The sequence below is a fragment of the Haematobia irritans genome, chromosome 3 (genome assembly GCF_050003625.1).
Source record: "Haematobia irritans isolate KBUSLIRL chromosome 3, ASM5000362v1, whole genome shotgun sequence".
Classification (NCBI taxonomy): Eukaryota; Metazoa; Arthropoda; class Insecta; order Diptera; family Muscidae; genus Haematobia; species Haematobia irritans.
Window position 1 is genome coordinate 42,310,398 of NC_134399.1, and position 19,304 is coordinate 42,329,701.

Here is a 19,304-nt window from a genome sequence, read left to right on the forward strand (position 1 = left end):
GTTAGGCATGATTGTTAATAGCCATATACTAGTACAATGTACCAAATTTCAGCCGAATCGGATGAATTTTGCTACTCCAAGAGGCTCCGGAGGTCAAATTTCGGAATCGGTTTATATGGGGGATATGGACCAATACCTGCATGGTTGTTAGCGATCATATACTAACACCACGTACTAAATTTCAATCAGATCGGATGAATTTTGCATCTCAAAAAGACACCGGAGGTCAAATCTGGGGATTGGTTTATATGGGGACTATATATAATTATAGGCCTAAGTGGACCAATATCTGCATGGTTGTTAGAGACCATATATTAACATCACGTACTAAATTTCAACCGAATAGGATGAATTTTGGTCTTCCAAGGGGCTCCAGAGGTCAAATTTGGGAATCGGTTTATATGGGGGCTTTATATAAATAGGGACCGATGTGGACCTATTTTTGCATAGTAGTTAGAGACCATATACTAACACCATGTACCAAATTTCAAACGGATCGGATGAAATTTGCTTCTCTTAGTGGCTCCGCAAGCGAAATCTGGGGATCGGTTTATATTGGGGCCATATATAATTATGGACCGATGTGGGCCAATTTTTGCATGGTTGTTAGAGACCATATATACCCTCAAACAAATCGCTTCTGTCACATACCCCAAACACATTTTCAGGATTGGTCCAAACAAAATAATGTTTGTATTGTTCAAACATAGTATGTTTCACCTCAGGCCATACACTGGTAGTAAAAATTTTAATGAAAGTTTCTTTGTGTGGATATATTTTTACGGCGCCAATTGGTTACTTCCATTATTTTACTTGCAGCATACTCTCTAGGTCTCCCTTTCTAAAAACATATATGTTTATAGCCTATTTCCAAATTAATATATGTTTGCATCTAAGCATATTATATTTACAAACATTTTACGTCCCAAACATAATATGTTTTAACATATTATCACATATGTCCCAAACATGTTATTCTAGTTTATGAACATTATATGCTTGCACTTAAAAATATTGTGTTGAAAAATTTGAGTTCAAAACATATAATTTTTACGCCCAAACCGTCTTTTTCGTCCGTGTACTAACACCATGTAACAAATTTCAGACGGAACGAAATTGGCTTCTCTGAGAGGATCCGCAAGCCAAATCTGGGGGTCAGTTTATATGGGGGCTATACGTAAAAGTGGACCGATATAGCACATTTGCAATACCATCTGACCTACATCAATAACAACTACTTGTGCAAAGTTTCAAGTTGATAGCTTGTTTCGTTCGGAAGTTAGCTTGAATTCAATAGACGGACGGACATGCTTAGATCGACTCAGAATTTCACCACGACCCAGAATATATATACTTTATGGGGTCTTAGAGCCATATTTCGATATGTTACATGGTGGTTCCTATGGTGGAGGGTATAAAAAATCGAAAAATTAAAGGGCTCCAATTTACCTCTATCAACTCAGTAGTTAAAAGTTAATCAGCATACATAAATCATCAATCAATTGAAATCTGACCCACTTGTGTTTTTCCCAACTTCCGATTGGGGTTACATAAAGAGTAGGGTTATAATACTTCATTACTCGAGGCATTACTTCTCCGCAACATAACCAAGCTCTTTTTTTTTTTGAAAATTGCTTCCTTTCGTTAAAGTCGTATGTCTTTCAAGTAAGACCAATTTTCCTTAAAATAAAGAAACACATTTTTGAATTAAAGAAATCTTGAAAAAATCGAATTATAAAAAAATTAATTTAAAATAGCTTCCTGCGTAGTTAAAGCAAAAAGTGGAAAAAGTACTTCTGTTTGGAAGTGCTTTTAAACAACTTCCAAAAATTTTTACTGGGATAGAATATCATTACAGATCTTTTTGTAAAATGTGGGTATTTTGATAATATTTGCCTAAACCGCAAGATCATATATAAGGAGGCTTTATCTAAATATGAACCGATTTGAGTCAAATTCGACACCAACTTTGGCTTCGTGTGGTCATATGAATCTAAATCGGACGTAAAATATATCGTATATTGGAGCTATATCTAAATCTGTACCAATTTTGACCAGAATTTGGCACATAAAAACGATGCTATCAACTGTACTCCTTCTGCAAAATTTAAAGCACACCAATATGAAACTATGGTCTCAAGGGCAATATGAATGAGCGAAAGATATACAGTCGAAGCTCTGTTTAACGAATAACCTATTGAGCGAAAATCCAATTTAAGGAAAGTCCAAATTCCTAACATTGAGTATAGCGAACGAATGAAAAAAATTTAGTTCGATGTTACGAAAAAGAAAAATTCGACTTCACTGAGTTTAGTTGTAATTACGTGATGGTCTGTGTATTAAAACGAATGAGTCGAAATAAACATTCTTTACACTCAAAAAAAAGTTTACTTGGATACAAAGATTTTGACCTTCCTTTAAGGATTTTGATATTGATTCCGAGCCAAAGATGCTGCTTCTTTAAAATAAAGACATTTTTGCGGACCTCCCTGGCTTTAAATCAAGGATCGATAAAATTTAAATTGGATACAGATCTCATTCATCGAATTTTTATTCTCTGTTTGCGATATATTAATAAAGGTATTCATGTACAAACAAATTCCAGTTTCAAAATCCAAATTATGCCAAGTACTTCAAAGTAAAAACTGTTTTCTTAATGCTTAAAAAAAACTTTAAACCAAATATGCAAATCCTTAAAATAAGTCTTGAAGCGTTTTTATCTTAAATTTAAAAAATCAATATGTCAGTTGAGTTAAAGACGATTTAAAAATGTTTTTCTTTATGTTAAGGAACATTTGCTTTACTTCAAAGATCTACAACTTCAACAGAGGGACGCAAAATTTCAAGATTTGTGTCCCAAATTTAATAAAAAAAATTTTTGAAGCAAGGATTATAAATTTTCTTTTAATTTAAATGTTTTAAAGATTTTTGTCCTTATCATTGCGGAAATTTCGAGTTCTAAAATTTAAGTTGCATAATCTTCCATATTAGGTCAATATTTTTTTCAGTGTAGACAAAAATCAATATATTCGTAAAAATAGTGTAAACCCTTTGGAAATGTATAAAGTACGGTATTCCAAAAATTGCAATATGTACATTTCAAACTCAACAAGGAAAATATACAGATAGTACGACCGACACCAAGAGATGAGAGATTCCATGAAATGTCTGTAAAACGGTATACAATGTCCTGCCATTGAATACCGTTTTCGTTGGATAAATTAGGTTAGGTATCAAGGCAGCCCGATATTTTGGTCTAAGTGAGCAGTTCAGTCCAGTGTGATACCACAGGTGCTGAACTTTTCTCTTATCAATGAGTGCTGCCCTATTCTATGCTTAACTACTTGAGAAAAAATTCTATAGAAAAACAAGTATATACGGCCGTAAGTTCGGCCAGGCCGAAGCTTATGTACCCTCCACCATGGATTGCGTAGAAACTTCTATTGAAGCCGATGGCAAGGTAACTTAAAACTTTCTATAGAAAGTGTTATAACACAGTAATATATACCACATAGTCCATACGTGGTATATATTAAACTAAAAAAGGCCGATTAAATACGTATATAATAAAGTTTAAAGTTTCTATAGAAATAAAATTTTGACAAAATAAAATTTCGACAACATTTTCTATAGAAGTAAAATTTTGACAAAATTTTCTATAGAAATAAAATTTGGAAAAAATTTTCTATAGAAATAAAATTTTGACAAAATTTTCTATAGAAATACAATTTTGACAAAATTTTCTATAGAAATAACATTTTTACAAAATTTTCTATAGAAATAACATTTTGAAAATGTTTTCTATAAAAATAAAATTTTGGTAGATTATTTTTGGCTCGAGTGGCAACCATGATTATGAACAGATATGGACCAATTTTTGTGTGATTGGGGATCGGCTATATATAACTATAGACCGATATGGACCAATTTTGGCATGGTTATTAGCGGCCTTATACTAACACCACGTTGCAAATTTCAACCGGATCGGATGAATTTTGCTCCTCCAAGAGGCTCCGGAGGACAAATCTGGGTAACGATTTATATGGGGGCTATATATAATTATGGACCGATATGGACCAATTCGTACATGGTTGTTAGAGACCATATAGTAACACCAAGTATCAAATTTCAACCGGATCGGATGAATTTTGCTCCTCTAAGAGGCTCCGGAGGTCAAATCTGGGGATCGGCTTATATGGGGGCTATATATAATTATGGGGTGATGTGGGCCAATTTTTGCATGGTCATTAGAGAACATATACCAACACCATGTACCAAATTTCAGCCGGATCGGATGAAAATTGTTTCTCGTAGAGGCTCTGCAAGCCAAATCGGGGGATCGGTTTATATGGGGGCTATATATAATTATGGACCGATGTGGACCAATTTTTGCATGGTTGTTAGAGACCATATACTTACACCATGTACCAAATTTCAGCCGGATCGGATGAAATTTGCTTCTTTTAGAGGCCTTGCAAGCCAAATTTGGGGGTCCGTTTATATGGGGGCTATACGTAAAAGTGGACCAATGTGGCCCATTTTCAATACCATCCGACCTACATCAATAACAACTCCTTGTGCCAAGTTTCAAGTCGATAGCTTGTTTCGTTCGGAAGTTAGCGTGATTTCAACAGACGGACGGACGGACGGACGGACGGACGGACGGACATGCTCAGATCGACTCAGAATTTCACCACGACCCAGAATATATATACTTTATGGGGTCTTAGAGCAATATTTCGATGTGTTACAAACGGAATGACAAAGTTAATATACCCCCCATCCTATGGTGGAGGGTATAAAAAAATTAGAGAAAAATTTCTATAGAAATAAACTTTGGAGAAAATTTTCTATAGATATAAACGGTTAAAAATTTTTTTATGGAAATAAAATCTGGAGAAAAAGTTCTATAGAAATAAAAGTTAAAGGCAAAATAAGTAAAAGACAAAATTTTTTATTGAAATACAATTTTGACATTTTTTCTATAGAAAATAAAATTTAAAATTTTTTTATATAAAAATAAAATTTTGACAAAACTGTCAATAGAAATAAAATTTTGAAAAAAAAAAATTCTATCAAAATAAAATTTTGACAAAACTTTCATAGAAATAAAATTTTAACAAAACTTTCTATAGAAATAAAATTTTGACAAAAATTTCAATGGACATAATATTTTGAACAAAATGACAAATAAAATTTTAAAAAAATCTATGGAAATACAATTTTTACAAAATTTTCTATAGAAAGGAAATTTTGAAAATTTTTTCTATAGAAAGAAAATTTTGACAAAATTTTCTATAGAAATAAAATTTAAAAAAAAAAAATGTTCTATAGAAATAAAATTTTGAAAAAATTTTCTACAGAATTAATATTTTGACAAAACTTTCTGTAGAAATACAATTTTGACAAATTTTGTTATAGAAATAAACTTTTGACAACATTTTCTATAGAAATAAAATTTTCACAAAATCTTGTATAGAAATAAAATTTTCACAAAATCTTCTATAGAAATAAAATTTTGACAAAATCTTATATCGAAATAAAATTTTGACAAAATTTACTGTAGAATTTAAATTTTGACAAAATTTTGTATAGAATTGAAATTCTGACAAAATTTTCTATAGAATTAAAACATTTACAAAATTTTCTATAGAAATAAAATTTTCACAAAATCTTCTATAGAAATAAAATTTTGACAAAATTTTCTGTAGAATTAAAATTTTGACAAAATTTTCTGTAGAATTAAAATTTTTACAAAATTTTCTATAGAAATAAAATTTTCACAAAATCTTGTATAGAAATAAAATTTTCACAAAATCATCTATAGAAATAAAATTTTGACAAAATCTTATATCGAAATAAAATTTTGACAAAATTTTCTATAGAATTAAAATTTTGACAAAATTTTCTATAGAATTAAAATTCTGACAAAATTTTCTATAGAATTCAAACTTTTACAAAATTTTCTATAGAAATAAAATTTTCACAAAATCTTCTATAGAAATAAAATTTTGACAAAATCTTATATCGAAATAAAATTTTGACAAAATTTTCTGTAGAATTAAAATTTTGACAAAATTTTCTATAGAATTAAAATTTTTACAAAATTTTCTATAGAAATAAAATTTTGACAAAATCTTATATAGAAATAAAATTTTGACAAAATTTTCTATAGACATAAAATTTTGCAAAATAATATTTTTTGGAAAAATTTTCTCGAGTGGCAACTGTGGTCCTAACGTCGAATAGGAATAGGAACAGGGATCTGACCTAGTTCGAAAATGGGGACTATAAACAAATTTGGGATTTCCTGAAATGAAAATGTTATATCGCACAGCAAGACTATTGATATAGGTTTATGTGGCCTTCACGAGGGAAAATTTGTAATACCTTCATTTTTTTAAAAAGGTATTTTAAAGTTGCAGGAGATCTGTTCATTAACACGACAATTATGACCAACTCGATGATAAATATATATGCCAGCTATTTACACATCTGAACCGATCCATTGGTAATGTCTTTGACCCGAAGGAAAACGCTATGCCAAATTTGAGGACGATCGGACTTGAACTGCGAGCTGTATTTTACACACAAAAACATGAACAGGAAAACAGACGGACAGACAGACATCAAACAAACATCGTTAAATCGACTCAGAACTTAAGTCTTCGCGTTACTTACAAATGCACAAATTTATTATACCCTGTACCACAGTAGTGGCGAGGGATACAAAAATTGTGACCTATCATCGAGCATCCACTGACATACTTATACATGTATCTTCTTAAAATAAAATTGAGATAAAAACCGATGTTTCGAAATTTTTCAAATAAAATTTCATTGTTGTGGCTTTATATTCATGGATCGATTCAGTCCATCTTCTACTCTAACCTTCAAGAAAACATATAATGATTTCCATTAATGGAAGTTGCAGTCATACCATTTACCTATTGAAGAAATCAATGGAACCAAATTTTAGTAAATACTTCTTTATTTGCGAAAATATGAATTATTTTTACAAATTTTAGTTTAGGCGGAGTCGAGCAAATTTTTTACGCAAAATCTTCAGACTCCGACTCCACAGCCCCGATAGTAACCCAAGGCAAACGTTGTTGGCAAATCATTACATCTAAGCATACTATATTCAGGTGTGTAAATAACACAAAATTGTTTGTGAAAAAAACGTTCACTTTAGCTATTATTTTACTACCCAATTTCCTCACTGGGTTTTGATTTCCTTTGTAAAATTTTCGTTCCAAAAAGGATGCTTATTCAAACGCGTCAATGCCTTGCAAGCGACAGAAGTCGGTTTAATTGTGAATCATTTGTGTGTGTGTATGTGTGTGCGTATAATGGAGTGCATTAAAGTAGCTAAGAACTACTACTAGTCATGTGTACATATGTGTATGCTGGTGTGGAATGTGAATTTCAGAGGAAGGATATAGAATGCCATAGATAAACTTACTCATGTGAGTATACAACCACACAACAGCATCGTTTGTGGATAGTTAGAACGTATGTCGGACCATGATTTGCTCTCAGGGCCAAAACAATAGAAAGTTTGTGTGAAATACAAGACCGGATAACAACAACAACACCCACACTTTTACAAACTAGCAAGAGAACAAAGTTCCAATTTGGTGGAGTCAGGGACTGAGGCTAATAAAGCGTTGAACATGCCAAGGCGCTCACGTGGAACACGATAAAGGCATTTCCAGACAGATTGCTCAGGTTTAAAGCATAAACATATTAATTAACAAATGCTATTTGGAACTTACTCATAAAGACCATCTATCTTTCTCTCTCTCTCTCTAACACACACACATTCATATGTCCGAATAGCTCCATGCTATACATACATGCATACACATCCATTTAAACCGCACACAATATTCTTTGTGCAACAGAGCGTGTTTAATGGCTTTCAATAAAGTGCATTTTAATCTGACTTCCCTAAACCGACAATTTAAGTAAGTGAACGGCAAAGATTTGTTGCATAAGCCAGGACATTTTTCAAATCGGTGTAAAGTTCTTTAAACACTATTTAAATTGATATTCCTTATCACGATGACATTTTATGTAAAAGTAGAAAGCAATAACAAAATGGCAGAAAATTTGATATAAGTATATAAAAAAAATATGATTAAAATTTAAGAGCACTTTGATTTTCAGCCCTTGGTCCGCACAGAACAATATCACTCCTGCTCCATATTGCAAGACCCAATACTCAAATTTTAGGTTGATGGCTGCACATGACAACTTCTTGAGATTGTAATTCAGTATATATCAAGACTAAGTTAGATATATAGACCTACCAGTCGGAAACAGTCTGCTTCGATTCGAATTTCTGATTTTTGGTTAAACCTTTTCTTTTTTCTATAAAATATGGCATTTACTTCGACATACAACTAAGGTAACCATATCCTTCACAGAATATGTCCAAGAGTTTAACCCTCCGTTATACACATGTTTCGATAGTCACATTCGTAACACATGAGGCCTGGCCCGACCCACTATGTATTTTAATGTATTTATATGGAAAATATGCTATTTTGTTGATATTATTACATTATTACTGTCGTATTTTCCGTCCTGATTTTTTCACACATCGATAGGTAATACAATTTTAGAAGGGCACCTGAAGTTTCAAGTCTCTAGCTATATTATAAATGTATTTTAATTTCAATTAGATTCGAAAAAGGTCCGGCCAGACTCATGTGTCTGTCCGAAGGTTAATATATTCATAAGAAGTTTTTACGACGGAGAGTTCGGCCTGGCCGAACTGCGGTTCTGGTGACAGTTTTCAATGCCAAAGTAGAGTTTTATTTCTTAACATTGTATTCTAAATCGTGCTCTATGTTAAATAACAAAGTCAGATTAAAAACCTTATATATTCTTAGTTCTTAATAGGATTATATAGAGGAGTCATGAACCGCTATGAACCAAATTTCATATTGTAGTTAAGGGGCCAAATTTCAACTGGATCAGATGAAATTTGGTCCTCCATGAATTTTCAGCTTTATATAATTAAGAACCGGCAAATGTTTCCACTTTTATATATAAACACTTATAATACCCCAGCGCCTTACAGACTTTATAGGGGCATAACATCAACAGTAAATATATATGCATAAGTTTAACTAATTATTTTGTCAACCATTAATAATGGGTAATTATACCCTTCACCACTACTGTGGTACAGGGTATAATAGGTTTGTGCATTTGTATGTAACACCCAGAAGGAGCCGTCATAGACGCATCTTTTAGTGTACCGATCGCCTTAGAATTAAATTCTGAGTCTTGTTAGCCATGTCCGTCAGTCTGTTGATGTATTTTGGTGTGCAAATTCCAGCTCGTAGTTTTAGTCGGATGGTCTTCAAATTTGGTATAGGGTCTTTTTTCGTCTCAAAGAAGACCACTATATTTTGGAAAAATCAGTTCAGATTTAGGCATTGCTGCCATATATATTTATAATCGATCTGATAATAAATTACGTATTTATCAACCGATCTCCTTCAAATTTCGTATATTCGAATGCTTTGTGAGTCTCGTAAATTTTGCAGAATACACGCAAAAAAATAATTCTTTCCTCCCAAACGAAATTTTAGACAAACAAAGTTCGTTTCTCATTTCCTTTTCGCTGTAAGGAAGTGTATTTGGAAGAAAAGTATATACTTTTTGTGATAAACGTTTATTCTTTTCCAGGATATAAAAACAATTTCATAAAGACTAGCTCAAAAAAATTTTTTTTTCTGGCTAATTGCATTTTCCCTCACATCTTTCTCACTTCCACGAAGATTTTTAGTTCTTAGCACCTTTTTCTGTAATACAAACAATGTAGAAGAAATTATACGATTTTATAAATTTTTAAAATTTTTTACCTTTCGCCTGGACGGAGAATCGAACCGCGGACCATGCACTTTGTTAGCCAACACACTAACCACTGAGCTATGTACCTGTTATGGTCATCAAGAGATAAATATCCATATAAGTTATATTTATATAGCATAGCTTGCGGCGCCCACGAACCGAATAAACAAAGTTTATTTAACAGAAACAAACATTTAGTTTGGCACCGTGGAGCAGTGGTTGCTACGTCTGACTCTCATGCCAAGGGTCGTGGGTTCGATCCCTGCTTCGACCAAAGTTTTTTTTTTTTTTTTTTTTTTTTTTTTTTTTGTTTACATACATTCTACATATGTTCGGAAGATTCCGAAAAAAATGTTCAACATTACATTGTACTATATTAAATTTTGAACTGTAAAATGTGTGTTATTAAAGACCAAAAGTCAGAAAAGAAGAGTGTTTGATATAAACGAAATGGACTCTGTTGTTGTTTCAAAAATAACTTTTTTTATTGAAAAAATAAAAACTTTGTAACAAACGAATTTTTTTGGTGATAAAAGTTTAAAATTTTCGAAGCAATTCAAAAAACTCTAACAAAAGAAAAACGTTTTCGGTACACGTTTTCCAAACGTTTTTTTTCTTTGCGTGTATATATAAACACTGAGGTCATAGTTTTAATTCGATTTTCGTGAAATTTTGCACAGAGAGTAGAATTGTCATTCTAACTGTGTGTGCCAAGTTCGGTTGAAATTGATTCAGCTTTAGATAAGTTAACACCCCTAATGTTTTCAATTATGGAATTCTCCATTACCTTCTTTGCTGACACCAAGTCTGCAGAATTCTTGCATTCTTCTAAATAACCCAAATTAACTTTATTTCGCAATAAACAAAAAGCAGACCCGCTGCATTTTTATACCCTTCACCACTACTGTGGTACAGGGTATAATAAGTTTGTGCATTTGTATGTAACGCCAAGAAATAATTGTCATAGACCCATCTTTTAGTACACCGATCGACTTAGAATTAAATTCTGAGTCGATTTAGCGATGTCCGTCTGTCTGTATATGTAATTTTGTGCACAAAGTACAGGTCGCAGTTTAAGTCCGATCGTCGTCAAATTTGACATAACGTCTTTCTTCGGGTAGAAGACAATCGCTATTGATTTTGGAAAAATCGGTTCAGATTTAGATATAGCTGCCATATATAGTTATCACCGATTTGATCATAATTCACGTATTTATGAACCGACGTTCTTCAAATTTTGCACATCTGAATGTTTTGTCAGTCCCGTCAAAACTGCCAAATATCAGCTAAATCGGTTCAGATATATATATATATATAGCTCCCATATATATCTTTCGTCCGATTTGGACTTATATGGCCCCAAAAGCGAGAGTTTTGCCCTGATTTGCTTCAAATTTTGCACAACGAGTACGTTTAATAGTATCGTTAATTGTGCCAAATTTAGTTGAAATCGGTTCAGATTTATATATAGCTCCCCTATATATCTTTCGTCCGATTTTGACTTATATGACTTATATGGCTTCAAAAGCCAGAGTTTTGCCCTGATTTGATTAAAATTTTGTACAAGGAGTACGTTTAATAGTATCGTTAATTGTGCCAAATTTAGTTGAAATCGGTTCAGATTTAGATATAGCTCCCATATATATCTTTCGACCGATTTGGACTTATATGGCCCCAAAAGCCAGAGTTTTGGCCTGATTTGTTTCAAATTTTGCACAACAGGTACGTTTAATAGTATCGTTAGTGTGCTTAATTTGGTTAAAATCGGTTCCGATTTAAATATAGCTCCCATATATATCTTTCGTCCGATTTGGATTTATATGGCCTCAAAAGCCAGAGTTTTGCCCTGAGTTGCTTGAAATTTTGCACAAGGAGTACGTTTTATAGTATCGTTAATTGTGCAAAATTTATTTGCAGTCGGTTCAGATTTAGATATAGCTCCCATATATATCATTCGCCCGATTTGGACTAATATGCCCACAGAGGCAAAAGAGCTACCCTGATATACGTGAAATTTTGCAGAGGAAGTAGAATTGAACTTGAAACTTTGCACAGGCAGTAGAATTAAGGTTCTGCATATGCGTGTTTATTTTGGTTGAAATCGGTTCAGATTTTGATATAGCTCCCATATATATCTTTCGCCCGATTTTCCGTCATATGACCACAGAGGTCAAAGTTGTTATCCGATTTACGTGAAATTTTGCACAGGGAGTAGATTCAACGTAGTAACTATGCATGTGCAATTTGATTGCAGTCGGTTCAGATTTCGATATAGATTCCATATATATGTTTTTCCTATTTAGGCATAACTGGCCGAAATACCTAAGTCGAAAACTTATCTAAGTCGAAACTTATCAAAATGACTCAAATTTTCCTACTACTCTATTACACATCTATCGACTGATAAATCATAAATACACTTTTGCAAAGTTGCCTCAAAATTGGTTCATATTTAAATGTTTCCTATATTTTTTTACTAACATTGTGTTCCACCTCAGCGCATTAACCGACTTAAATGTAAAATCTATAAGTATTGCAGAACTCTGTACAGATCTGCTCAGATATACAGAATATATGTGTATGGATTCATATAGCATCCAACACATTGGACGAATTTGATATGGTATCGAAAATGTGGACTTACAAAGTGGTGAAGGGTATAAAATAGTCGGCCCCGCCCGACTATTTGATTAAGTCTTTATTATTAAGTCTTATGTTCAGTCTCATTTTGAAAATCAAAATAAATGGGTGACCAACCAAGACCAACGAAAAAAACTAACTTAAAGTGTTAACTAAGTTAACTGATATAGCTCCCATCTATATCTTTCGCTCGATTCACACTCATATAGCCCCAGAGACTAAAGTTTTACTCCGAGATGCGTGAAATTTTGCAACATTTTGACCATGTATGTCTAATTTGATTGAAAGTGTCATATATATCTTTCGTCCAAAATGCACTTATATGACCCCAGGGGCCAAAATTTCACTCCCATTTATTTGAATGTTAGTACAGAGAGTAGAATTAACATTCTTTCTATGCATGCCAAATTTGGTGAAAATCGCCCGATGTAGATTCATATGACCACGGAGGTCAAAGTTTCATTTCATTAAAAAATGTTTAGTAAATTATAAAAATTATATCAACAGATTCTAGTCCCCCTGGAATATGTAAGGTAGTTCCTAGCCTTGCTAACTCATTCGCTTCGCAGTTCCCCTGCATGTTCCCATGGCTAGGTACCCATATTAGGCGAATATTGTACTGCTCAGTCATCTCGTTGAGAGATTTGCGGCAGTCGACGACCGTTTTCGAGTTAAGGAACACAGAGTCAAAGGATTTTATTGCAGTTTGACTGTCCAAGTATACATTAATGACAACATTTTTTGGAACATTACTTCTCAGCTAATTTGGTTGTGACATAGGGCCAATTCCAGTCCATGGGAGTCGTGACAAATTTTATGGAGAACAATTCGCTTCAAAATAGGCTTGTGAAACTCTCAATTGCTTGTCAATAGAAACGAAGGCATAATAACCATTGAAAAGCAACAAGTTATTGAAGGAAACGGCGCATATATTGCCTAAATCGTATCATTAACTCTATGGTAATTAAAGCCTTCAATTTCCAGCAAAAAATGCATTTTATTACACCAGATAGGCCTACTTAATTTTAAATTAATGTAACTGCATTTAGATGAAGATTATAACACTTGTTTTGCTTTCTTTCAATTTGTGTTATTCATAGTACTTAAATTGCGATTGACTGCAAAGGAAAAGTCAAAGCAACTCTTACGAGAAAGTCAGATAAAATATAAAAGAGTACAAAACTGCAAAAGGAAAACGAGCAAAAAAAGAACAATACATTACCAGCAACATTTGAAAAAAAAAAGAACTTTTCAATATTATTTCACAAGTTTACAAACTCGTTAAGGCGCAGAAGGGGTTTTAATTGATTTGACCAGAAAAAAACTGCAAGATATCAGACAAATCGAAGAGCAGCCCATGTAGAAGATTTAAACTTTGCTAAAATCGTCAGCAACAGGAAAAGGAGAGTTTCAACTACTCAGTTTGTTTCCTTTTTTCCCTTATCATCTTAAGCATCTATCTAAATGTAGTCCATTTTGTTCTCTTTCAGTTAGGGGCTCCTTGCAGTATTTGAATAAAAATCCCAACCTTTGTTTATAAGAATGAAACGCAAAATATTTGAACAAATAAAAATAAAACATACATCTGCTAGAACAATAAGTACCCAGGAAAAAAAGCGTAGCGAAAAAAGCAATGAAAATGTTTTTTCGGATTCGAAAGTAGTGCAAACTTGATTCAGAAGCTATGAATTTCACATGAGCTTGTCATAGGGTGGAAGTCCTCTTTTTAAGAATCCGCTGCATTGATTTCGCATTAGTTTTTGCGTTGTGATTCTATTTCAGATTTCATTTTTTAAAAATAAGGAAAATTGTGGAAAACATTATTTTCCTTAATTTTTTCGACTTTTATCTCTACATACACAGAATAAACAGTGAACCCACCAGGAATTTTAGAAAATTTTGAACATTTTTAGAAAATTTTAACTAAACAGTATTACAAACGCTGGCATCACGCCGAAGTCATAAAAATAAGTAAATATTTTTCGACAAATTCAAGAAAATTTATTAGATATTACTAAGTTTTTTCACTTGCTAAAGAAAAATTGTAGTTCAAAAGAAAAAAATGGAGTTCCAAATTGCAAGAATGTCTTTAGTGACATACGAAGTTCATGATGAACGCATTTGTAGTAAAATTTGCAAATTTAAAGAAATACTGAACTTTTTTGGGGAAGACACGAATTTAGTTAATCTTAATGCTTCATTTGTGTATATTTTTTTCCTCGGTTTTAGTTAATTTAACTAACGTACGCAATTAATTATTAGAGTAAACGAAACTTTCTCCAAACATAATAATTCCATGAACTAAAATAAAGTTAAATTGGCTTTAGTGAAATAGAGAGTTCACTTTTTTTTGAGTGTAGAGACGTACTTGGAAATATTTTATCGCAAATTCGAGGTCTATCAAGAAATGTATCGTCACATTCTCATATATATTTTTTTTAGAAATTTCTATTAAATTATTTATCCTTACTGTGTTTTTTCACAATAAAATTTAGAAAATTTATTTTTTTTTTGGTAAACTGCGTAAAATAGCGTATTTTTATGTATCACTTCAAAATAAATTCTTCTGAAGTGAAAATTATGTCCATCTCTAGAAGGGCATTTTTGAATGTACATTAAAAGAAACGAGTTAAAAAGAACTTCCAATTTTTTTGCAGGGTACATTGAAGAAAACAATGATCCCACCAGGAGTTATATTAGAAATACAGATTTCACGCCGATTAAAAAAAATCGAATAATTTTCAACAAATTCAAGAAAAATTATTAGACAAAATTATTATTTTTCACTTATTAAAGAAAATTTCGCAGTTTGAATTGCAAAAATGTCTTTAGTGCCATATGAAGTTCAAGAGTTCAGCATTATTGACAAAATTTAAAAATTTTAAAAAATGTTGAACTATGACTATGATAGACTCCAATTTGCTTAATTTTTATACTTCATTTCATTTCATCATTTTTATGCTTTATTTAATTTAACTAGCGAACGCTAAAAATTTTTAAAGTCATGGAAAATATCTTAAAACGTAATAATTCCATGAACGAAAAACGAATCAAATCAGTTTTTTTGTGTATAAAAGCTTTTATATAAAAAATATGCCTACCATAAAAATTTACCCTAAATCCTATGTTATTTGTACTAATCGACTAAGAATTATCAATGTGGCCTTGCACGTCTGTCCTTTGTGCAATAGATACCAGGTATCCTGCATGAAGTGAGCGTGAAGATACAAATGTCTCGAACATTTGTTACAAACGAGCCCTTATTTTTATACCCTCCACCATAGGATGGGGGTATATTAACTTTGTCATTCCGTTTGTAACACATCGAAATATTGCTCTAAGACCCCATAAAGTGTTTATATTCTGGGTCGTGGTAAAATTCTGAGTCGATCTGAGCATGTCGGTCCGTCCGTCCGTCCGTCTGTTGAAATCACGCTAACTTCGAACGAAACAAGCTATCGACTTGAAACTTGGCACAAATAGTTGTTATTGATGTATGTCGGATGGTATTGCAAATGGGCCATATCGGTCCACTTTTACGTATAGCCCCCATATAAAGGGACCCTCATATTTGGTTTGTGGAGCCTCTAACAGAAAGATATTTCATCTGATTCGGCTGAAATTTAGTACATGGTGTTCGTATATGGTCTCTAACAACCATGCAAAAATTGGTCCACATCGGTCCATAATTATATATAGCACTCATATAAACCGATCCCCAGATTTGGCTTGCGGAGCCTCAAAGAGAAGCAAATTTCATCCGATCCGGCTGATATTTGGTACATGGTGTTGGTATATGGTCTCTAACAACCGTGCAAAAATTGGTCCACATGGGTCCAGTATTATATATAGCCCCCATATAAACCGACCCCCAGATTTGGCTGACGGAGCCTCAAAGAGAAGCAAATTTCATCCGATCCGCCTCAAATTTGGTACATAATGTTGGTATATGGTCTCTAACAACCATGCAGAAATTAGTCCACATCGGTCCATAATTATATATAGCCCCCATATAAAACGTTCTCCAGATTTGACCTCCGGTGCCTCTTGGAGGAGCAAAATTCATCCGATCCGATTCAAATTTGGAACTTGGTGTTAGTAAAGGGTGATTTGTTAAGAGCTTGATAACTTTTTTTTTTTTTTAAAAACGCATAAAATTTGCAAAATCTCATCGGTTCTTTATTTGAAACGTTAGATTGGTCCATGACATTTACTTTTTGAAGATAATTTCATTTAAATGTTGACCGCGGCTGCGTCTTAGGTGGTCCATTCGGAAAGTCCAATTTTGGGCAACTTTTTCGAGCATTTCGGCCGGAATAGCCCGAATTTCTTCGGAAATGTTGTCTTCCAAAGCTGGAATAGTTGCTGGCTTATTTCTGTAGACTTTAGACTTGACGTAGCCCCACAAAAAATAGTCTAAAGGCGTCAAATCGCATGATCTTGGTGGCCAAATTACCGGTCCATTTCTTGAGATGAATTGTTCTCCGAAGTTTTCCCTCAAAATGGCCATAGAATCGCGAGCTGTGTGGCATGTAGCGCCATCTTGTTGAAACCACATGTCAACCAAGTTCAGTTCTTCCATTTTTGGCAACAAAAAGTTTGTTAGCATCGAACGATAGCGATCGCCATTCACCGTAACGTTGCGTCCAACAGCATCTTTGAAAAAATACGGTCCAATGATTCCACCAGCGTACAAACCACACCAAACAGTGCATTTTTCGGGATGCATGGGCAGTTCTTGAACGGCTTCTGGTTGCTCTTCACTCCAAATGCGGCAATTTTGCTTATTTACGTAGCCATTCAACCAGAAATGAGCCTCATCGCTGAACAAAATTTGTCAGTCTAAGTCTATTCATGATGAAATGTCAAAGCATACTGAGCATCTTTCTCTTTGACACCATGTCTGAAATCCCACGTGATCTGTCAAATACTAATGCATGAAAATCCTAACCTCAAAAGAATCACCCTTTATATGGCCGCTAACAACCATACCAAAATTGGTCCATATCGATCTATAGTTATATATAGCCGATCTCCAATCATACAAAAATTGGTCCATATCGGTTCATAATCATGATTGCCACTCGAGCCAAAAATAATTTACCAAAATTTTATTTCTATAGAAAACTGTCAAAATTTTATTTCTACAGAAAATGTTGTCAAAATTTTATTTCTATAGAAAATTTTGTTAAAATTTTATTCGGTTCATAATCGAATTTTCATCATTGGCAAAATTTTATTTCTATAGAAAATTTTGTTAAAATTTTATTCGGTTCATAATCATGGTTGCCACTCGAGCCAAAAATAATCTACCAAAATTTAATTTCTATAGAAAATTTTGTCAAAATTTTATTTCTATAGAAAATTTTGTCAAAATTTTATTTCTATAGAAAATTTTGTCAAAATTTTATTTCTATAGAAACTTTTGTTAAAATTTTATTTCTACAGAAAATTTTGTTAAAATTTTATTTCTACAGAAAATTTTTGTTAAAATTTTATTTCTATTGAAAATGTTGTCAAAATTTTATTTCTATTGAAAATTTTGTTAAAATTTTATTTCTATAGAAAAGTTTTTTAAAATTTTTTTTCTGTAGAAATTTTTGTCAAAATTTTCTTTTTATAGAAAATTTTGTAAAAATTTTATTTCTAAAGAAAATTTTGTTAAAATTTTATTTCTATAGAAAATTTTGTCAAAATTTTATGTCTATAGAAAATTTTGTCAAACTGAATTATATACGTATTTGAGCGATCTTTTTTGATTTAATATAACCACGTATGGACTTACATATAATTTAGAAGACGGTGTTAGGAGGTTTTTAAGATACCTTGCCATCGGCAAGCGTTACCGCAACTTAAGTAATTCGATTGTGGGTGGCACTGTTTAGAAGAAGTTTCTACGCAATCCATAGTGGAGGGTACATAAGCTTCGGCCTGGCCGAACTTACGGCCGTACATACTTATTTCTTGTTTGTTTGCTACGACATCTGTGAAAAATATTTAGTATACATCAAGTCATTGAACGAATTTTGTACCAGAAAGTGATGATTTGGAAAGCATTATTTTTTTGTTTTCATTTGAAGAAAAGTGCAGTAGAGTCCCATCGAATTCTTATCGAGGCATATGGTGATCTTGCTCTATCAGAAGCAACATGCCAAAGATGGTTTCAACGGTTTAGAAATAATGATTTTGATGTGAGAAATGAAGAACGTGGAAGACCACCAAAATAGTTTGAAGATGCCGATATTGGATGTAGATGACACTTTGAGTCAAAAGCAAAAAATGTTGCACAACAAACCATTTCTGACCGTTTCAAAGATCCAAAAGTGTGGAAAATCGGTGACAGATAAAAAATACGCTCATTTAATACCGGTATATCCGGTATATTGCTGAGAGGAAAAAGTGAGATGAATTTGTTTGGAAAATGAAGAAATCTTTTATTTAATTCAATTTCATATTCTTCATAGTTATCCTCTTCCGATAAAATACGTCATTGCTACTTCGGCATATTAGCTCCAGGCATACATGGTTAGGGTAGGGTCACTTAGACCATTAATACTTTCCAGGTCCGTCAGTAATCTAAAGCCATATGCCGCTAGAATTCGCTAACGCCTTACACAAACTGCAGAACCCACGCACAATTAATTAATTGACTCATTTTCTACCTACACATCATGACAGCTTATGCAAACTCGCCTATTAGACAGTGACCCGATATTGTAGATATCAGGAATGATTTCTGACAGTTTGAAAACACTAGCATATCTAGGGTGCGGTGTCGTTGCTACTTTCGCAAT

The 19,304-nt window shown here is 32.9% G+C and overlaps 1 protein-coding gene across 1 annotated transcript in view; it reads left to right on the forward strand.

Annotated features, from left to right (window-relative positions):
- The window catches only part of LOC142230866 (uncharacterized), a 33,172-nt gene extending 14,435 nt beyond the window's left edge, over positions 1-18,737 (forward strand). The window contains exon 4 of the mRNA XM_075301488.1: positions 18,591-18,737. Coding sequence (XP_075157603.1) covers positions 18,591-18,737 — 147 coding nt within the window. The remainder of the gene's footprint in view (positions 1-18,590) is intronic.
- The last annotated feature ends 567 nt before the right edge of the window (positions 18,738-19,304 follow it).